Source organism: Orycteropus afer, unplaced genomic scaffold, assembly GCF_000298275.1.
Source record: "Orycteropus afer afer isolate SDZICR_OR568_19922 unplaced genomic scaffold, OryAfe1.0 scaffold00043, whole genome shotgun sequence".
NCBI classification, from domain to species: Eukaryota; Metazoa; Chordata; class Mammalia; order Tubulidentata; family Orycteropodidae; genus Orycteropus; species Orycteropus afer.
In genome coordinates this window covers 5,773,049-5,796,765 of record NW_006921630.1, presented here as the reverse complement: position 1 = coordinate 5,796,765, position 23,717 = coordinate 5,773,049, and the positions used below count along the sequence as shown (strand labels likewise).

The following is a 23,717-nucleotide window of genomic DNA, read 5'->3' as shown; positions in this document are numbered from 1 at the left end:
CTATTTTGGTCATGTTGTAAGAAGGGACCATTCCCTGGAGAAGGATGTCATGCTTGGTAGGGTGGAGGATCGACGAAGGAGGGGGAGGCCTTCAACGAAATGGATTGATACGGTGGCTGCAATAATGGGCTCAAGTATAGCAGGGATTGTGGGGCTGGAGTGGGATCGGGCAGTGTTTCGTTCTCCTGTGCATGGGGTCGTTATGAGTCGGAAACGACTCGACGGCACTTAACAACAACAACAACTACTCTTTCATCACTAGTTTCTCTATCCACCTCTCGGTTAGCTGCACATGTTTCTGTAAGACTGGCTCAGGGTGACATTGGACATGTTTCTGATTTGAGGAGGAAAGTTCAGTGCTTTGCCATTAAGTATAATGTCAGGTATAGTTTTTTCACAGATGTGCTTTAGATTGAGGAAGTTTTCTTCTATATTTAATATCTGACAGTTTTAATTATGCATGGGTACTGAATTTTGTAAATCCTTTTCCTACATCTGTTAAAATGATCATGCTCTTTCTTCTATGGTTAAATTACACTAATTCCTCTTCAACTGTTACATCAACCTTGTATTCTTAGAATAAACCATTCTTGCTTAAAAAAAAAAAAAGAAAAAGAAAAAACACCCAAACCTATTGCTGTTGACTCATAGTGACCCTACAGGTCAAAGCAGCACTGCCTATAGGATTCCCAAGGCAGTTAACCTTCACAGAAGCAAACTGCCCATCTTTCTTCTGCAGAGTGCCTGGTGGGTTTGAACCAACAGCCTGTTGGTTAGCAGTTGAATGCTATTAGCACTGCATCACTAGGGCTACTTCCTATCTTATTTAGATATTACTAAATTCAACTTACTAATACTTTGTAATAGTTTTCATTTCTATGTTATGAGAGATATGATCTAATTATTTTTGTAATATTTATGTCAAGTTGACTGGAAAGTATTCTCTCCTTTCCTGTTTTCTGAAAGAATTTGTGTATAATTGTATTATTTCTTCCTTAAATGAGTGATAGAATTTACCAGTGAAATAATCTGTGGAGTTTTTTCTCCCTTCTTTGTGGAACAGTTTTTTTTTTTTTTGTTGATATTGTTGTCGTTAATTAAATAACAAATTTTATTTCTTTGATACTGATAAGGATATTCAGATATCCTACTTCAGATTGCCTCAGTTTGGTAATCTGTGTCTCTTAAGAAATTTGTTCATTTCATATAGTTTTTCAAATAATGGACATAAAGTTGTTCCTGTTGTTTTTTCTCCTTTTAGTATCTCCAGGATGTATAATGATATAACCTCTCTTCTGATATCAGTAATTTATGTCCTCTCCTCTTAATGTGACTAGCTTGTAGTTTTATGAATTTTGTTGAGCTTCCAAAGAGTCAACATTTGGTTTATTTTCTCTTGATTCTCATCTATTTTATTGATTTCTCTTCTTATTTTTTACCATTTCCTTCCTCCTACTTACCCTGAAGTTTACTTTACTCTTTCCAGTTTCTTCAGGTAGAACCTTAGATTAATTATAATCTTATACTTTTTTTCTTTTCTAATATGAGCATTTAAAGCTATAAATTCCCCTCTGAACAATGTTTTAGCTATAGTGCTAACATCTCACACATTTTGATATGTTATTTCATTATAATTAAGCTAGAAATATTTTCTAATCCTTTGTGATTTCTTCTCTGACCAATACATTTTGGAAAAATATTGTTTAATTTTCAAATATTTGGAGGGTTAATTTTTAAGTATTCTATTGTTAGAGACTGGCAAATTTAATTCTATCTTAGAGATCATATTTTGTAAGATTTCAGTATTTTGAAATTTATTGAAACTTATTTATGGCCAAATACATGGTTTACTTTGACAGATGTTCCTTGGGTACTTGAATACAATGTGTCTGCAGTTGCTGGGTATGTTGTTGTTATGTGCCGTCGAGTCAGCCCTGACTCATAGCGACCCCTCCTTGGGTTTCTGAGGCAGTATCACTACGGAAGTAGGATTGCCCAACCTTCCTTCCGGGGAGTGGCTGGTGGGTTTGAACCGCCAGCCTTCTGGTTAGCAGTCAAGTGCCTTAGCCACTATGCTACCAGAGCTCCCATAGTGTTCTATAAATGTCAGATAGCTCAAGACAGGAGAGAGTATTCTTTAGCTTTTCTAAGTCCTTATTTTTATTTTTTGACTATTCTCTCAGTCACTGAAAAGGAGGTGTTAAATTAACTAATTACACATTTAATTCTCTCCATTTTTAGATAATTTATTTTAAAGCTTTGTTAGTAGGTAAGTACACATTTATGACTGTTCTAGATATTATAATATATACCCTTAACTTTTCACAGTCTTCACCACTTCACATAAAATATAAGAACCTTACAACCTAACAACAGTCATGTTACAGCCTAGGGGATGGGCTCAGGGCCTCGGGCAGTCAGCTGCCACATCCAAGGCTGGCAGTTCAAACTCACTGGCTGCTCCCCGCCAGGTAGCTGGGCCATCTCTTTTTAGGAGTTCTGGTAGTGTAGTGCCTAAGGCACTTGACTGCTAACCAGAAGGCTGGCAGTTCAAACCCACCAGCCACTCCTCGGAAGGAAAATGGGGCAAGCTACTTCTGTAGTAATACTACCTTGTAAACCTAAGGAGGGGTCGCTGTGAGTTGGGTCCAACTCGATGGCACATAACAACAACAACAACAAACAACCCAACAGTTTCATTTACTGCCTTATTTATTATACTATGCTTTCCTTTAAAAAGAGCATGATCATTTTCACAGATGTAGAAAAAAGATTTACAAAATTCAGTACCCATTCATAATTAAAACTGTACTCTATCTAAGTTATAAACTTAACTATACAATGCTATAATTTTTGCTTTTAAACAGTCATATTTTCATTGATAAAAAAAGAAGCAGTCTTTTATACCAACCCACTATTTAACATTTCCCTTGCTCTTCAATCTTTCCTGAAGACTCAAGTTTCCATCTGGTATCATTTCCTTCAGCCTAAAGAGTGTTCTTCAGCATTTCCTGCAATGCAAGTCTGCTTACAATTAACTCTCCATTTTTGATTACCTTTATTTTACCTTCATTCTTGAAAGATTATGTAGTCACTAGATACAGAAAACTGGGTTATCTGTTTTTTCTTTGAGCACTTTAAAATCATTCAGTCATCTTGATGAGAAATCAGCCATCATTTGTGTGATTGTTTCCTTGTATACAATGTATCATTTTTCTTTGGCTGCTTTTTATGATTTTCCAGTTATCACTGGTTTTCACTATAACATGCCTATATACAGTTTTCTTCATATTATTTCCATTTGGAATTTTCTGAGCTTCTTAAATCTGTAAACCGATTTCTTTCTTTCACAGGAACTCTGGTAGCATAGTGCCTAAGGCACTTGACTGCTAACCAGAAGGTTGGCAGTTCAAACCTACCAGCCACTCCTTGGAAGGAAGGTTGGGCAATCTACTTCCGTAGTGATACTGCCTCGGAAACTCAAGGAGGGGACACTATGATTCGGGTCCGCCTTGACAGCACGTAACAAAAACAACAACATTTCTTTCATGAAATTTGAGAAATAATCAGCCATTCCAAACTAAAAACTCACTGCCATTGAGTCAGATCTGACTCATAGCAGCCCTTCCTTGTGCTTCTGAGGTGGTATCACTACAGAAGTAGATTGCCCAAACTGCCTTCTGAGGAGTGGCTGGTGGCTTTGAACCTCCAGCCTTCCTGTTAGCAGTCAAATGCCTTAGGCACTATGGCACCAGAGCTACTACTAGAGCTATTACTACTTCAATTTTTTTTTTTCAGCTTAATTCTCTCTTTTCCTTCTTGGACTCCAATTAGACAGGTGGTAGATCACTTTCTATATCTCATAGATCTCTCAAGCTCTTAATTTTTATTTTTCTCTCTGTTCTTCAAATGCAATAATTTCTATTGACCTGTCTTTAAGTTCACTGCTGCTTTTTCTGCCACCTCCAATCTGTTGCTGACTTTGCAGTGAATTTTTCATTTCAGATTTCTCATTTTCAGGTCTAGGAAGTCCTTGCACTTTTAGTTTTGTTCCCCCCTCAACTTAGATATCCAATCTGTTTGTTCACTATTCTTTCCTTTTTGTCCTTTAACATAGTTATGAGTTCCTTTAAAACCCCTGTTTGCTAACATTGATGGTTTTTCTCTTCATTAATGGTTACATTTTCTTATTTCATAGTATATCTAGTAATTTTGGTTTGTATCCTGGACTTCATGGTACATATGTTATAGAAGCATCTTTTATGCTTCTTTGAAAATATTGCTTCCCCAACCCCCTTTTTTTTAGCAAGGAGTTAATTTGGATGAACTTAAATTCAAAATCTGTCTCCCTCGTGGTAGGCAGCAGCTGAAATCCCTTCAGGTCTTTTAGCCTTAGCTGGGCTGCTTTGAGTCTGCCCCAAGCATGTGTAGTACAAGGGTCAGCCAGAGATATGGACAGAGTCATGTTCAGAGTCTGGTGTAACTTTCTCTACTCTAAAATTTGTCCCCTCAATTCTCAGCTGCTGTGGTAGCCCTAAACTCAATCCTCAGGTTCTTTGAGTCTGTGAAACGACTGGTTTCTATCCAAGTTCCAAATGCCCAACATTAGATGGCGCCTGCCTTTATGCCAAAATTGAGGCCTACAAGAACAGGAAACTCACTCCAGTGTCATTCCGTCCTCTAGTTGCTAACTCCTCTCCAATTTCTCCCTGCTTTAATTTCTAGTACCTCCAGGTAGTAGTTTTTTTTTCCCCCCATACTTTGTCCAGAGTTTGTATCAGCTATCTGTATGATTCTTCCACTATACACTACTTAAAAACAATACCACCTTAATAATTTTATATGCATAGCCGAGCCTATCACTAGACTTCAAAAGCCCTACAGGGAGAGTCTTTACCCTTTGACTCACAGTGCCCCCTTTCTTTCTTTTTGATTTTTAAAATATTCCTCCTTCTTACCTACTATATCTGTTGAGATATTATGGGTTATGGGTTTTTTTTTTTCCTCTTATGGTCCTTGTAGTTTAGTCTCAATTTCTGAAATTCCATATATTTTTCATTTCTAATTCATTCCTCAGTACTATCATCTCACTTCTAGATTCTTCTATTTCAGATTCATGTTGTTCTTTCACATATAGTATCACTTATTGGGGACATGCATTTCTGTCATGCTTTCATTGTCTGTAGATATCTGCTTCTTCTTTCTTTTTTTTTTTTTTTTAAACTATGTATGGGATTTAACCCTGATCATCTTTTGTTACTCGTTTTATGAACTAAGTTTCCTTGATTAAAAAATATGTGACTACTTTAAAAATATTTTTTCTGCTTCAGAGTTCCTCCTATTGTTTTCATATATTCAAAATGAGTCAAACTGACTCGACTGCAGTGAGTTTGTTTTTTTGAGTGAGTAACTTATTATTGAGATTTCCTGTTTTTCTTTCTCTTAACTTTATATAGAACCTTTTCATTATTTCTATTGTCCCTATTATGCTTAATTTCTCCTTAGTGTGTGACTCTGTTTGGAAGGGAGCTCTGGATGGTCAGTCAAGAATTCATAGGAGCTACAGTGCTCCAGTTTCTTCAAGTCTTAATATGTACTCTCTGCTATTAGATATCAAAATGCCATCTGGTTACAACTGCTGTTCTCAAAATGGCCTGTTATATTTTCTAGTGAATACATATTGGTTATTCTGTATTTTTTGTTGTTGTTTCCAGGCACAATTACTATGTATCAGACACTGTTCTAAGTGCTTTATTTTAAGTGATGTATGTTATTGTTGCTGTTGGGTTCTGTAGTCAGTGCCGACTCATAGCAATTGTATATACAACAGAACAAAACATTGTCAGGTCCTGCACCATCCTCAAAATTGCAGCCATGCTTGATCCCATAGTTGCAGCCACTGTGTCAATTCATCTTGTTGGGGGTCTTCCCTTTTCCTCTGACCAAGCATGAAATCCTTCTCCAGGGATTGGTCCCTTCTGACAACATGGCCATCTTCTCTTCTAAGGAGCCTTCTGGCTGTACTTTATTTGGATAAAGTAAACTTTATTTGGATAAACCAACAGATTTGTTGGCTCTCCTAGCAGTCAGTGGTATGTTCAATTTTCTTTGCAAATACCACAATTCAAATGCATCAGTTCTTCTGTATTCTTTCTTATTCATTGTCTAGCTTTCACATGCATACAAGGCTACTGAAAATACCAGAGTTTGCATTAGGCACACCTTAGTCTTCCATGTATTATCTTTGTCATGTATAACTCACAAAAATTCTACAAAGTAGGTATTATTCCTATTTTGCATGTTATCTGTAAAAATAGCACAAGGAGGTAATGTATTTTAACAATTATTCTACTCTATCTCACAATATATATTCGTACTTGCACATATACAACATGAAACATGAAAGCTGTGAGAGGTGGAACTTGATGGGACAGCCTTGTGTTTTGGAGTCTTGCAAGTTTTCTGCCTTTGACAGGGTGCAGCCTTACCACTTTTCCATCACTTATTTCAGTAGAAAATATCTGAATTTCCTTCTCTGGCAGGTTTCTGCCTTAACACAGTTTCCTCAGGTTTTATTGTACGTACTTTCATAACACAGTAGTAGAGAATTCTGAAGGCAGACTGGGTTCAAATCATGCCTCCACCCATTCATTACTGGCTGTCTGAGTGTGATGGATAGTATTATGTATCAACATGGCTAAGTATGATTCTCAGTAATCTGGCAGACATTGGACTGATTGTTATTCTGTAATTTAATATAATGTAATCATCCTCCATTTTGTGATCTGATGTGAGCAGCCAATTAATTAAATAGCCAATCAACTGAAAACTAATCTGTTTACCTGAGGGTACAGTCTACATCCAGTGGCAAAGCTTAATCTCTCTCTCCATCCTGCATCCAACTTGTCAACTCTGACTTCTGGTTCTTGGGATGTGAGCTAGCAGCCTGTCATCTGACTTGGCAATTTTGGGTTCATCAGCCCCTGCAACCACATGAGTCAGAAGAAGCCTCCAGCTTGATGTCTACTACATAGATTTGGGACTTGCCAGTCTCCACAACTGCATGAGGCATTTCCTTGAAATAAATATCTCTATATATATTCATAGGAGCTCTGGTGGCACAGTGGTTAAGGCACTGAACTAACCAAATAGGGTCAGTGGTTTGAAACCACCAGCTGCTCCAAGGGAGAAAGATGAGGCAGTCTACATCCATAAAGATTTACAGACTTAGAAACCATATGAGGCAGTTCTATCCTGTTTTACAGGGTTGCTGTGAGTTACAATTGACTCAATGGCAGTTGGCTTTTGGGTTTCCATACATATATATATATATATATATATATATATATATATATATATATGTATATGTATACGCACACACACGCACACACACACACATATGCTTCACTGGTTTTGCTCTTCTAGAGAATCTAGCCTAAGATATTCAGCACTGAGAATATCTTAGAAGAACAAAATCTTAAGGGCGAGTTTTCTGAATTGGTTCTCAAGTCTGGCTAAACCTAAATATACTGATAACTCTAATTCTAGTTGGGAAGCAGGCACTGCTAATCAATGACGTGAGGTAGCAGTAGAAATATGTAAAATATCAGCACCATTGGATCAAATATTTGTGAGAAACAAGGCTCTAGGTGATTATGTACTTGATAACATTCATCATTTCTGTTAAACTGAGAAGTATGGGAAAGCTGGTTGATTAGTCGTGATGTTGGTAGACAAAGTGGTGAAAGAGAGAGATGAATTCAGGACTTCAAAGTCACAGTTCAAGCACTGCATAAAAGACCTGAAAATTGCCACTTGTGCTCTTTAAAGAAGCCTTATTTATTATAGTAACAGAGCTGATAATGTAAAAAACAAACAAACAAACCCAGAGTCTTATCATAAGAGTGGCTGAATTACAACACTAACTGAATTCCCAACTTCAAATGAGGTTTGGACTTAAAGAGAAGGCATTGATTGAGAAGAAACGAGATCCTGAAACTTGGGATGGGAACATATGGGCAGATGAGTAGGAAGCTGGGGACACTAAGCCTCTAAATTCTGTTGAATCATTTTTGCCAACAGAACCAGACTTCTTACTCTCATCTGAAGAGGTTACTCCACCTTTTTTTGGCGAAGCTACCCTCCCCAGTAAAACAAGTATCCCTTCCACCCCAATCTGAGATTCGTCCAGCTGTGCCTGAAGAATCTATGTCTGAGATATTGCCTGGGACATCAGCTAAGGCATATGCCTTACAAGACATTGCTGACTGTCCCCAGGACCCACCAAACCACTCATTTTTGCTGCCAGACCTATAACTAGACTTAAGTCTTAGCAAGCCCCAAAAGGCAAAGTACAAAGTATGACCCAGGAGGAGGTATACTACAGTCCAAAAAAACTGCTTGATTTTTCTAATATGCAGAAACAGAACCTTGGGGAGTATGTGTGGAAATAGCTATTAAGGCTATAGGATAATGGTACAAGGAGCATAAAGTTTGATCAGTCTGAGTGTATTGATATGGGTCCACTAAGCACAGATTCTATGTTCAATTTTCAGCTCAAGAGATTAGAAAAAAGTCTAATAGCTTATTTGGCTGGTTCAGTAAAGCATGAATTAATTTGTGGCCAACACTAAACCAACTGAAATGCCAGACCTGCCTTGGTATACCATAGAAGTACCTAAAGGCTTAAAGAAACGGCATGGTGGAATGGATTTATCAGGTTGGATCCACAGACCCACTCGTGGAGTACCCAGAGGACACATCTTTTACCACAACAGTGAGGAAAAATTTTGTAAAGGCGCCCCAGCATCCTTAAACACTGCTGTGATTACTATTTAAGTCTGATTTAATAGTGAGAATTGCCCTAATATAATTAAGACATCTAAGTACAAAAGGTTGATTGAACCTCATGTTGGCAGGGGCCAACTGGTGGCACCTAATGCACAGAAAACAAGGTGGGCATGATTACTGTAAAAGACAGCACAGTCAAAGCAGTAATCAGAATAGTCTAACTCATATGGAACTATAATGTTTCTAGGGGTGAAATAGATGGGAACTCTACTCAATATTAACTTGATCTGCACAAGCAGAAGAATTCTAGGTCAAGTGAATGGCAGTCTAACTTGAATCACTAGAATAGAGTATTTTGGCACCTCAATTCTCAGACGTGAGCCAGTTTATAGACCCAGAATACCTTGAATGAAAGGGTCCCCTGAGTCCCCTTGAGGAAGGACCTCACTATGCCACCAAAATTTTATACTGTTAATCTTTCTCCCACCTTCCCCAAAGGGATCCATGACCTTCTATAAGCATGATTATTCACAGGGGAAAAAGAAATAAACTTTTTGGACAATGTACACACTGGACACAGACTCTGCTCTTACACCAATTCCAGGAGACCCAAAACATCACTGTGGCCCACTGGTCAGAATGGAGGCATATGGAGATCAGGTTATTAATGATTGTATCTCACAGTGGGTCCCTGAACTGATCCTATAGTGATTTCCCTAATTCCAGAATGCATAATTGGAATAGAAATACTGGCAGAATTTTCATACTGGATCCCTGTGGCATAAGGGCTATTACGTTAAGAAAGGCCAAATGGAAGCCATTAGAATTACTCCTACCTAGGAAAACAGTAAACCAAAAGCAGTACCGCATTCATGGATAGACTGCAGAAATTAGTCCCAATATCAAGGACTTGAAGAATGCGGGGTGGTGATTACCACCACATCCCCATTTAAATTGCCTATTTAGCCTGTGCAAAAAAATAGATGGATCTTGAAGAATGACAGTGGGTTATTGTCAATTTAACCAGGTGATGAATCCAACTGCAGCTGCTGTTCCAGATATGGTTTCACTGCTTGAGCAAATTAATACATCTCTTAGTACCTAGTATGTAGCTATTGATCTGGCTAATAATGCCTTTTTCTCCATACCTGTTTCAAAGGCTCACTAGAAGCAGTGTACCTTCAGCTGGCAAGGCCATCAATCCACGTGCACGGTCGTATCTCAGAGTTATATAAACTCTCCAACCCTATGTCATAACTTAGTACACAGGGAGCTTGATTGCCTTTCCTTCTACAAGATGTCACACTAGTCATGATAATATGTTGATTGAATCTAGTAAGGAGGAACTATCACTAACTGTAGACTTACTGGAAAGATATTTGCATACTAGAGGGTGGGAAATTAACCCAACAAAAATTCAGGTGCCTTCTCTCTCAGTGAAATTTCTAGGAATACAGTAGTGTGGGGCATGTCAAGCTATTCCTTTGAAAGTAAAGGATATGTTGTGGCATCTGGCCCTTCCCATAACTAAAAAGGAGGCACAATACCTGGTGGGTTTCTTTGGATTTTGGACACAACATATCCCTCATTTGCATGTGCTACTCTGAGCTATTTACCAAGTGACTTGAAAAGGTGCTAGTTCTGAGTGGGGCCCAGAACAAGAGAAGGCTCTGACAGATTCAGGCTGCTGTGCAAGATGCTCTGACATTTGGGCTATATGATCTGGCTAATCCAATGGTACTTGAAATGTTACTGGCAGACAGAGATGCTGTTTGGAGTCTTTGGCAGGCTCTTACTGTGAATCACAGCACAGACCCTTAGGATTTTGTCATAGTTGTCTGCAGATAACCACTCTCCTTTTGACAAACAACTTTTTGCTTTTTATTGGGCTTTAGTAAAGATTAAATGTTTAACCATGGGCTACCAAGTCACCATGCAATCTGAGCTACCCATCATGGACTGGGTATGGTCTAACCCACAGAGTCTTAAAGTTGGGCATGCACAGCAGCACTCCATTGTTAAATGGAAGTAGTATATATGAGGTCAAGCTCAAGCAGGACCTCAAGGCACATGTAAGTTACACAAGGAAGTAGCCCAAACCATGGTCTCCACTCCTGTCAAAATAACTTCCCTCTCCCAGTCAGCACCTATGGACTTATGAGGAGTTTCTTATGATCAGTTGACTGAAAAAGAGAAAAGTCATGCCTGGTTTACAGATGGTTCTGCAGGATATGGACATCAGTTTGGTGATTCTTTCTGTGGTGGTGACGTTCTGCATGATATGGACTATAGCCCCTTTTGGAGACCTCCATGAAGGACAGTAGTGGAGGAGAATCCTCCCACTGTAGAGAACTTTAAGCCATGTACCTGATTGTTCATTTTCCTTGGAAGGAGAGATTGCCAGATATGCAACTGAATATTAATTCATGAGGAATGACCAATGGTTTGGCTGTATGAGGATTGGAAAATTAGTGACAAGGGAGACTTCCAGAAAGATGGCAGAATAGGAAGACAAGCTACACAGACCCTCTTCAACAAAGAAAAAAGAAACCAATTGATACAGATACAGAAGATAAGCTTGGAGCCTTATACAGAAGATAATCTTGGAGCCTTAAGTTTTGAAAGGAAGGATACAGAAGTGAATTAAACATCAAGCAGTAGAAGAACCTGCATGAAAACAGTGAATAAGGTGACAAACGGAGCTGCAGACCGTCAGCTATCCTGACAATACCGACAGTTTGAATATTTCTAAGTGGTGTTAGGACCTGAGAATTAATCTATAAATAGGTTCTGCTCACCAAGGGCTGCAGGAACTACTGCACTGGTGGATGATGACTAAAAAGGGAAACAGCAAAGAAGGAGACAAACTGAGCTGTGGAATTCTGGCTGGCCAGAGGGTGCAATCATTTTGAATGTTTAAAAGTGGCAGCCACTTGTCTATTTCAAGCAACAGTATTCTCCTTCATATTCCAGGGACCTAAGATCAAGCTCTGCTTGCCAAGGACAGCACAGACATACTAGAGGCTGACTATGGAGATATATGATATTCTCCTTGTTAGTCTTATATCCCACAGCCTCCAGGTGAACGGGGGTACACCCATCCCTCACCTCCACCAACCTTCAGGGCCAGCAGGAATTCCATCCCTATCTGGGTGCTCTGACAGAGCCTAACCAGATTTTTGTTTTGTTTGTTTTCTTTTTTGCTTGTTTATTTTCAATTTTTTTTTCTTCCTTTTTATTTTTATTCTTTCTTTTCCCCTTCCAGGATTCAAGTTTTGGGCTTTATTTCCTCTTCCTTTCTCCTGATTCCCATTTTTTCCTATGGCAGTTCAAACCCACCAGCCATTTCTTGGAAGGAAGGTTGGGCAATCTACTTCCATAGTGATACTGCCTCAGAAACCCAAGGAGGGGTCGCTATGAATCAGGTCTGACTCAACAGCACATAACAACAACAACAACATGGTTCTTCTCATCCCTTGTTTTTCTCTTTTTGCATTTTTCCCATTTTTTCCCCTCATTATTCTTACTCTAGTTCTTTTTCCTTACTCCCCCTCCACAAATATTGTGGTTTTTTTTCTTCTTCTATTAATATTTCTTTTGCATTTTTAAAGTATTTCTTTAAATATTCCATCTTATTTATTGACTTTCCTTTTTTTCTCTTTCCCATTTAAAAAAAAAAAAAAGAACAAAGAAAACAAAAAAAAGAACCATGTTTATGGTGATTGTTCCTGTGGTGGTTATGTTTGTGTGACAACTTGGCTGGGCCTGGTTGAATGGCTGGGCAGCTGAATGTAGTTACTCTCCATGGTGAGACTGGTAATTAACTCCACGGTTGAATCTACTGGAACAGCTGAAGACCTGCTTTGGGTATGTAGTCTGCTTCCCATATATAAGAAACAGATTTGGGAATGGTCCCCAGCTTATCACACGCTTGGGACTTCCAACCTTGGGACTTCCAATGGACTTGAATCAATGGCCTGCCATGTGGTTTGGTAACATCGGGACTGTGTCATTTTATTTGTCGACCTTGGACTCATTAGCCTCAGCAGCCAGCAGCTGCCTGAATGAAGAGATGCCTCTAGCTTCGGCGAGCTGGGAGCAAGAGGCAGAGCTAAAGCCCAAGGTTGAGCAGCTTTCACCCAGCCCCTAGAGCCTGGCACTTTGAACCCAGACTTCTACCTCCTGAACTGTAAGAGAATAAACTCCTGATTGTTCAAGTCATCCATTTGTGGTATACTCCTGTCAGAGCAGCAGTAGGTAACCAGAACAGTTCCTGTGTGTTTATGTGGTATGTGTTTTTTGTCCTTGTTTTTACTTTTTTTGGTGGTGTTTTTGATTGCTGTTTTTGTCTAACTGAGTGAGAAACCACAACCATGCCTGTATGACCCAACCATACCCACACCTCCTGCAGCCCCACCTGCTGAATAAGGGCCACCACTTGCTTCTGCACTAACTGGCCAATGATACATGACAGCCCATATGAGCCTGAATCACCCTTAACTGCCCTTCACAAATACCTAAAAGAGCTCTGTGCATCCACTCTCATTCTCTATCACACTCACCAGGGGACATGTGGTGAGTGCATACATGCTACCAAAGAGCAAACAGAGGAGCATTGTACCCTGCTTACTCAGATACATCCAAACAAAACAAAGAAAATGAAAATCTTAGGTGAATCACTCCAACATACAATCACCAATTAAACATAAATACAAAAACGTCACAATGTCTTAGAGGCAACAGACCATCACAGTTCACACAAAGCAGCAAGATAAAGCAGTAGAAACAAGGGACCAGGATACAGACCCAGAATACATACCTGAAGAAGCAGCAGCATTGGAACTCCCTGATAAAGATTTCAAAAGAATTATACTTGGGTACCTTCAACAGACTGAGAGACAGATCAAGAAAAACACTGACAAAATTGAAGAAAACAAAGACAAAAACCTAGAACACTTGCACAAAACAATACAAGAACAAAATGACAAAAATAAATGAAAAATTGGAAATGATACAAAATCTACAGCTAAGACATCCAGAAGATTAATACCGAATTTTCAGAAATAGTAACACACTGAATGGGCAAAGGAGTAGAATAGAATCAACAGAAGACAGAATTACTGAGACTGAAGACAAATACCTGAACATGTCTTTGGAAAGGGATCAATCAGAAAAAATATCAAAACAAAATGAAGAAAGCCTAAGGCTCAGGTGGGATACCATCAAAGGAACAACCTACGTGTAATAGGAATTCCAGACAGGATGACACAAATAAAATGACAGAGAATATCGTCGAAGATGTGTTGGAAGAGAATTTCTCTGATATAATGAAAGATGAGAATATATCCATTCAAGAAGTCCAATGAACCCCAAACAGGATAGACTCAAAAAGAAAATCACCAAGGCATATCATCATCACACCCACCAAACCAAAGAAAGACTCAGAAAGAATTCTGAAAGCAGCTCAGGAAAAACGAAAAGTTACCTACAAGGGGCAACCAATAACACTAAGCTCTGATTTCTTGGCAGAAACCATGCAGGTGAGAAGGCAATGGGATGTTATATGTAAAACTCTGAAAGAAAAAATAATTCCAACCAAGAAGTACATAAAAAAAAAAAACAACTCACTACCGTTGAGTTGGATCTAAGTCATAGTGACGCCTCCTTGGATTTCCAAGGTGGTATCACTACAGAATTAGATTGCCCAACCTTCCTTCTGAGGAGTGGCTGGTGGGTTTGAACCACCAGCCTTCTGGTTAGCAGTCAAATGCCTTAGGCACTACGCTACCAGAGCTCCCAAGAATTATATACTCAGCAAAATTGTCCCTCAAATATGATGGTGAAATCAGGACATTTCCAGAGAAGCAGAAGTTAAGGGAATTTGTTAAAACCAGATCAACCTTACATGAGATGCTAAAGGGACTCTTTTGGACAGGGAACCAACAATAGCAAACAACAACTGACCATTTACACACATGATGACATAACCCAGAAACCAAGCCAGTTATGGAAGTATCCAAGGTAAAATAACCTTACAAGATTGTAAACAGGGAACCAGATATATCAACTGGCGAATGAAGGCAATTACAAACCAAAAAGTGAAAAAAAACTGTGTAGTTAACTTCTAAATGGTGAGGAAGTCAAGAGAGTTGCAAGACAGAATGGACTGTTCTAAACTGGGGAATAAAATTACAAATTGTAGGGTAACCTCAAAGAAAAGTGATAAACCTTCACATCAAATTTTTAAAAAAAAGGACAACAACAAATATTTAGCAAAAAGTAAAAGAACAGCAATGAAGAGAATGATAACACAATTCATAAACAAAATGAGCTCAGCAACAGAAAATAACATGTAACAAAGAAATCACCAACACCATGAAAAAACACATAACAAAACGACAGTAAAAAATTCATTCTTGTCAATAATTACACTGAATGTCAATGGATTAAATACACCAATCAAGTGACAGAGAGTTACAAACTGGATAAAAAAAAATAACCCATCAACATGCTGTTTACAAAAGACACACCTTAGAGACAAAGAAAAACAGACAAAATAATCAGAGACTGAAAAAAGACACATCAAGCAAATGCCTATCAAAAAAGAGAAGGAGTGGAAATATTAATTTCTGATGAAACTGACTTTAAGACAAAAATCACCATAAGAGACCAGAAAGGACATTATATAATGATTAAAGGATCAAGTAAACAAGAGGACATAACCATAATAAATATCTATGCACCTGATGAAAGACCCCCAAAATACATCAGACTTTGACAGAATTGCAAAGGAAAATAGATGACTCCACAGTCACAGTGAGACTTTAATACACTATTTTCAATGAAAGATAGAACAACTGGAAAGAAACTCAACAAAGATGCAGAAGAACTAAACTATACAATCCACCAACTTGATCTTATGGACATCTACAGAGCACTTCACCCAACAACGACACAATGTACATTCTTTTCCAGTGCACATGGATCATTGTCCAGGATAGATCACATGTCAGTCCACAAAGCAAGCCTCAATAAATTTAAAAACATTGAAATAGTGCAAAGCATCTTTTCAGATCACAATGCTATAAAATGAGTAATCAACAATAGGAAGATCAACAGAAAAATAGCAAACATATGGAAACTGAATAATGCCCTCCTTAAAAATGACAGAGTAACAGAAGAAATTAAAAAAAAATGGATTTAAAAATGCCTTGAATCAAATGAGAATGAAAATCCAACATATGAAAATCTTTGGGACACAGCAAAAGCAGTGATCAGAGGCCAATTTATAGCAACAAATGCACACATCCAAAAAGAAAAAGTGTCAAAATCAACACTTTAAACCAACATCTCAAACAATTAGTAAAAAAGCAGCAAAAAAGCCTACAATCATCAGAAGAAAGGAAATAATAAAGCTTCAAGCAGAAATAAACAGAAAGACAATAGAAAAAAACATCAAAACTAGATGTTGGTTCTTTGAAAAGACTACAGAATTCACAAACCACTGGCAAATTTAACAAAGGAAAAGAGGGAGAGAATACAAATAACACAAATAAGAAATAAAATGGGTGACATCACAACAGAACCAACTGAAATAAAAAGGGTAATATCAGGTCACTATGAAAAACTGTACTCCAACAAATCTGAAAATCTAGAAATGTACAAATTTCTAGAAACACAGTACTTACCTAAACTAACAGACTGAGGTGGAAAAGTTGAACAGACCCATAACAAAAGAAGAAATTGAACAGATCATAAAAAAAAAAAAAAAAAATTACAACAAAAAATAGCTCTGGCCCAGAAGATTTCACTGGAGAATTCTACCAAACATTCAGCAAAGAACTGACATTAATACTACTCAAACTATTCCAGAACAGAGAAAAGGATGGAATCCTCCCAAATTCATTTTATGAAGCAAGCATAACTTTGATACCAAAACCAGGCAAAAACATGACTGAAAAGAAAAACTCCAGAACAATTTCCCTCATGAATATAGATGCAAAAATCTTGAACAAAATCCTAGCCATACATTCCAACAACACAACAAAAAAAATAATACATCATGACCAACTGGGGTTCATATTAGGTATGCAAGGATGGTTCAACATTCGAAAAACAATCAACATAATACACCACATAAATAAAACAAAGGAGAAGAAGCATATTATCGTATCAACAGACGCAGAAAAGGCATTTGATAAAATCCAACACCCATTCCTGATAAATAAAACTCTCAGCAAAACAGAAATAGAAGAGACATTCCTCAACATAATAAAGGGCATATATGCAAAACCAACAGCCACCATTATTCTCAATGGAGAGAGACTGAAACCATTCCCCTTGTGAAGAGGAGCCAGACAAGGATGCCCTCTATCACCACTTCTATTCAACACTGTATTGGAAGTCCTAGCCAGGGCAATAAGGCAAGAAGGGAAATCAAAGGCATCCAAATGAGTAAGGATGAAGTCAAACTATCCCAACTTGCTGATAATATGTTCCTATATGTAGAAAACTCAAGAGACTCAGCAAAAATTTACTGGAACTAATTGAGAGATTTAGATAGTGGTGTGATACAAGATCAACATACAAAAATTAGTTGGATTCCTCTACACCAGAAAGAGACTGCTGAAAAGGAAATAAGAAAATTAATACCATTTATAATACCTACAAAAAACAAAACAAAACAAAAAACTTTGGAATAAATCTTACCAGGGACACAAAAGAGCTGTACAAAGAAAACTACAAAACACTACTTCAACAAACTGTAAGAGATCTACAAAAACGGAAGAACATGCCATGCTCATGGATAGGAAGATTGAACATTGTGAAAATGTCAATACTACCCAAAGCAATCTATACATTCAATGCAATCACAATCCAGATCCCATCAACTTTCTTTAAGGATATGCAAAAACCTATCACTAATTTTATATGGAAAGGAAAGAGACCTTGGATAAGCAAAGCACTATTGAAGAAGAAGAACAAAGTAGGAGGTCTCACAGTCCTGGATCTCAAGTCCTACTATACAGCCACAGTTGTCAAAATAGCCTGGTATTGGTACAATGACAGAAACACAGACCAGTGGAATGGAATTGAGCACCTAGAAATAGACCCATCAACATATGGTCAGCTGATTTTTGACAAAGGGCTGAAATCCATTAAATGGGGAAGAGATAATCTCTTTAACAAATAGAGCTGGCAAAACTGGATATCCATTTGCAGAAAAATGAAACAAGATCTGTACCTCACACCACACACAAAAACTAACTCCAGATGGATCAAAGACTTATATGTGAAACCTAAAACTATAAAGTTTCTCAAGAAAAAAGTAAGGGCAAATTTAGGAACCCTAATTTATGGTACAAATAGATTGTCAAGCATAACCCAAAATGCACAAACAGCAGAAGAGAAATTAGATGAATGAGACCTTCTAAAAATGAAATTTTTACATGCTTCAAAAGATTTCTCCAAAAGAGTAAAAAGAGAACCTACAGACTGGAAATATTTGACAGTGACATATCTGACAAGGGCCTTATCTCTAAAATTTATAGAAAACTCTTAACATCTCAAAAACAAAAATACAATCCAATTAAAAAATGGGCAGAAGACATAAATAAACACTTCACCAAAGAGGATATTCAGGCAGCCAACAAACACATGAAAAAAATTTCAGGGTCATTAGCCATTGTTGTTGTTGTTGTTGTTATGTGCCGTCGAGTCGGCCCCGACTCATAGCTACCCCTCCTTGGGTTTCCGAGGCAGTATCACTACGGAAGTAGGATTGCCCAACCTTCCTTCTGAGGAGTGGCTGGTGGGTTTGAACCGCCAGCCGTCTGGTTAGCAGGCAAGTGTCTTAGCCACTATGCTACCAGAGCTCCCTCATTAGCCATTAGAGAGATGCAAATCAGAACAACAATGAGATGCCATCTTGCCCCAGGACTAACAGCAAAGATCAACAAGACAGAAAATAACAAGGACATGGAGAGATTGGGATGCTCATACACTACTGGTGGGACTGTAAAATGATACAACCAATGTGGAAAGCAATATGGCAATTCCTTAAAAAAAAAAAAAAGGTGGAATTAGAAATACCATTTTATCCAGCAATCCCATTACTAGGTATATATCGTAAAGAAATGAGATCCAGGACAATAACAGATAGATGCATACTCATCTTTATCACATCACTATTTACAATAGCAAAGAGATGGAAACAACCTAGGTGCCCATCAACAGAAGAATGGATAAGCAAACTATGGTACATACACACAATGGAATACTATGCAACACTAAAGGATAATGTAGAGTCTACAAAATAATGCATAACGTGGATGAACGTGGAGGACATTATGCGGAGTGAATTAAGTCAATCACATAAGCACAAATATTTTAATATTAGTGCTTATGTGATTGACTTAATGAAATATTAGTTCATTATTGTAAAAATGAAAGGTTTCTATATGGAAGGAAACTTTCTTTGTTGCTTACCAGGAGTGGGAAGAGAGGGGAAGGAACACTGGAAAAAATTAATTAATTAATTAATTAAAAATAAATTAAAGAAAATTGGTGACAAGGAAGTATGAGGAAGAGGCACGTGGACAAACTTCTAATCGTGGGGCCTGGTAGTACCAAGAAATACCCTAAGGGATCTCCTGTCTTTCAGACATATTCTTCTTTACCTCTATTATGTAATGTCAATCTTGGTAATGACGATCAATCCCACCAGTCAATATGGTATGTTCCTTTTTTGCCTATGGATACAGAAACATGAGGAACCCAAAGTGGCTAGGTGGCATTCTCAAGTTCCACTTCAGTGGAATCAGTGTTGTGTCTCCAGTAGAAGTCCATGTTGCTGAGCCCATGTATAATCTCCATCCCTGGATGTAATATAATGTAATCATCCTTCATTTTGTGATTTAATATGAGCAGCAGAACAGTTGAACCACAAATTAGTTAAAATCCAGTCAGTTTCCTTGAGAATTTGGCCTATATCCAATATATATGGATATTCTTGCAAACCTAGCTGTCCCTCAGTTCTACATCTGACTTATTATCCTCTGACCTCCAGGTCTTTGAACATGAGCCAGTAGCCTTTGTCTGAGCCATAGGTTTTGGCATTTTCTAGATCCTGTAGCCCTGTGAACCAGTAGCCTGCTATCTGACCTGCCAATTTTGGAATCATCAGCCCCTGCAACCATGTGAATTAGGAGAAGCCTTCAGCCTGTTGCCTGACCCACAGATTTGGGACTTGCCACCCTCCAAAACTGCTTGAGCTACTTCCTTGAAATAAAACTCTCTCATATAAAGATACACACACACACACACACACATACATACATACATATGTATCTTCACTGGCTTTGCTCCTCTAGAGAACCCAGGCTAAGACACTGACCATTAGGCAATTTACTTCTCTGTGTCTAGGTCTGTTATGAAAATCAAATTATTACCGTGAAAGGTACTCAGCATAGAGCCTGGCATGAGGTTAACATACATGTAAGTTTACTATTATTTTTTAAATTAGATATAGGGCATTATTTGAATTATCCTGCTGCAACTTGATTTTTTCAATCTTATGGTTTCAGACGAAGAGCAGATCTAGTTCATTTATTTTATCTACTACATACATAAATAGTTTGGCTATTTATGTTAATCTTTATTTATCCATTCTCCTACTGATGAATATTTTTTCCCCAGGTCTTTACTATGCTACAATGAACGTTCTTATATATGTCTGCATGTACACACATGCTAGTTTATCTAGCGTGTACATGTACAGGTGGAGCTGCTGGATCACTGGGGATGCATGCCTTCAACTTCACTTGATATCTAACACTGCCAAAATGCTCTCTAAATAGTTTCATTCCACAAGCAGTATATGAGGTATTGCTTCTTCACATCCCCACTGATTTGTGGTACTGTCAGACTTTAAAAATAAATATTATTCTAATGACATTATGAGAATAATTGTTTAAAATACCCTTCCTATTGCTTAATTATTTGTTAAGGACTGTAATTCTTAACTTTTAGATCATAGATTTTAATATTAGAATAAAGAAAAAAACTGAAATGCTAAGTAAGATGTTTAAGTGTTAAGTCATTGACTTCAAGGATCAATGGAGTAGCAATAAAATTTGTATCACTCGAAACATAACTCATGAAACTATGCTTGGTGGAAAAAAATACACTCACCTCAAACTCTCCAAGCAGTTTAGAAATAAGCAAACCTTCTGGAAACCTGGATACAACCTAATAAATAGAAAATAAATACAATATACACAATAGGAATACTAAGTAACAAAATATCAACATACACACATTATAAGCTTAAATAGTTACAAGGGCAAAAAATAAACATTATTATATCAAATGAATTATCATGTTTTTTCCTAAAGTTTTCAGGTTTTGAAAAGGTTATAACAACAATTAACAAAAGGAGCAATTTTCAACATTTCCAGAATTGAAAAATCTGGATTACTGTAATTGTAAAATACTGGCAATGCCACAATTCTCCAAAACTTCCTACACTTTTTTTTTTAGCTCTGCCTACATATAAAATAGAAGCTCTGGTAGCACAGTGCCTAAGGCACTTGACTGCTAACCAGAAGACTGGTGGTTCAAACCCACCAGCCACTCCTCGGAAGGAAGGTTGGGCAATCTACTTCGTAGTGATACTGCCTTGGAAACCCAAGGAGGAGTCGCTGTAAGTCGGGTCTGACTCGATGGCACATACCAACAACAACATATAAAATAAATAGTCTACAACACAGTTATAAGCATTTTAAATGTTACAAAGAAATACAATGGACACTATAGTAATGTTGGGAAATAGAGATAAGCAATGAGAAAAATACCCATAGATAACTATTTAAAAAAAAAACAAACTCACTGCCATCAAGTAGATTCTGATTCATAGCAACTCCCATTGGGTTTCTAAGGCTGTAAATCTTTATGGAAGTAGATTGTCTCAAGTTCGTCTGGCAAAGCAGCTGGTGGGTTTTGAACCACCAACCTTCTGGTTAGCAGCCAAACGCCTCACCCATTACACCACCAGAGCTCCTTATAGATAAGCATATGCACATAAAAATACTTATATTTACTAGTACAATATCATTATTTTATAACCAGTTTTTTAACACAACAGACATTTTCCATGTCAGTAAATATGTGTCAACTTATTAACTGGCTACATATTTTTCAAAATATTCAATATACCTAAATTTATTTTTCAATCCTCTATTGATTGCTACTTTCTATTTTCTATCATTATAAAGACTGTAACAAATATTCTCATATTTTATTTTGAACATTTATCCAATGATATTTGAATGAATTATTGGAAGTATACTTGCTTTATCCAAAATAAACTATAAAAAAATTGTGTTTTCCTAGGTTTTTACACATATTGAACAGTTTATATAAAATTACATTTAAAGATTCAGAAAAATACAAAGTAAAATTTATCCTAAAACTCCATGACCTGGAAATAATCATTGCTGCATTTCAGAAAACATGTCTCTTTATACGTAGACACACTCACATTACCATAATTTCATATGAAAGGATAATGTTAAACATGCTCTTTTATAACCTGTTCTTTTTTAATTGTGATTTGGGTGAAAATTTACAGAGTGAATTCACTTTCCATACAGCAGTTCACATATACTTTGTCTCATGACATTGACCACAATTTACCACAATGCAACAGCTCCCCTTCCACTTCCTCCCGATAGCTACCTCTTCCCTGTGTTCATCCCTCCATGCACTCCTGCCCCCAGCTGTCTCCCTATGCATAAGCAGCCCTTCTTTCTACCATGATTATTCTCTCCAAGGAGTGTATCTACCTCAGGTACATGTTCAACTCCTATGCCTGTCTTTTGTTTGGCTGGAAGCCACAGGTGTGAGTTCAATTCCAGACCTGAAGGGCAGCTAGGGGCCATAGTCTAGTGGTTCCACCAGGCTCTATCAGACCAGCAAACCTGGCTCCCCCTTTTTTTCCCAAATGATTTTGAGTTTTGTTCCACATTGTTTTCCCTCTCTATCCAGCATCTCCTATATAGATCCCCCGCTGAGTGGTTGACAGTGGTAGCTGGGCACCATCTATTTCTTCTGGTCTCATAGTCATATAGGCTGTGGATCGCATGGTATAGCAGTCACCAGGACTAACTGTTTCCATGCATCTTTGGTTTTCTTCATTCTTCTTTGCTCTGGATGAGGAGAGACCCATCGCTACATCTAGATGGCTGCTTGCAAGCTTTAAGATCCCAGTCACTACTTGCCAAAGTAGGAGATGGAACAATGTTTTGAGTAGTATGTTATGCCAATTGAGCTTGATGTCACTTGCGACTATGGTCCTGAGCCCACAGGTTCAACTACTAGGTCCCTCTGGGTAGCTGGCTGTGACCAAGAAGTAACTAGAACCTTGCCCCTTGTCAGCTCTACTATACACTTGGGAATTCTGATCACACACATAAACTTATAGGACCATTGTCTGCCAACCCTATACATGTTCTTAGGTATACTCCCTGCCTCATAGATACACCTACTAGTTCAGTCTGTCCACTCATCTATCCACCCATATACCCATGTTTCCATTCACTGACAATGCAGTACTGTATGTGCAAAAGGGTTCATCTTTGTTGTCTGTACCTCCCATATAACTCTCTCTGTCTTTCTCTTCCTCAATGCCACCAAGCTGACCACTCACATTTGGTACATTGCCCTTCTCCTCACCCAAATCAATACTTCTCTCTATCTATCTAACAGTGGTCCCTTCCCTCCCCTCCCACCTCTGGTAACCAACAAAGAAAATTTCCTTCCATAGATAAACCTTTCCTTGACTTTCACAATAACGGACTAATACAATATTTGTCCTTTTGTGATTGACTTATTTCACTCAGCATAATGTCCTCCAAGTTCATCCACGT

The 23,717-nt window shown here is 37.9% G+C and overlaps 1 protein-coding gene across 1 annotated transcript in view; it reads right to left on the bottom strand.

The window, feature by feature from the left end:
* Positions 1-23,717, bottom strand: part of TDRD5 (tudor domain containing 5) — a 150,672-nt gene that overhangs the window by 82,812 nt on the left and 44,143 nt on the right. Inside the window, 1 exon segment of the mRNA XM_042780521.1 lies at positions 20,983-21,039. Coding sequence (XP_042636455.1) covers positions 20,983-21,039 — 57 coding nt within the window.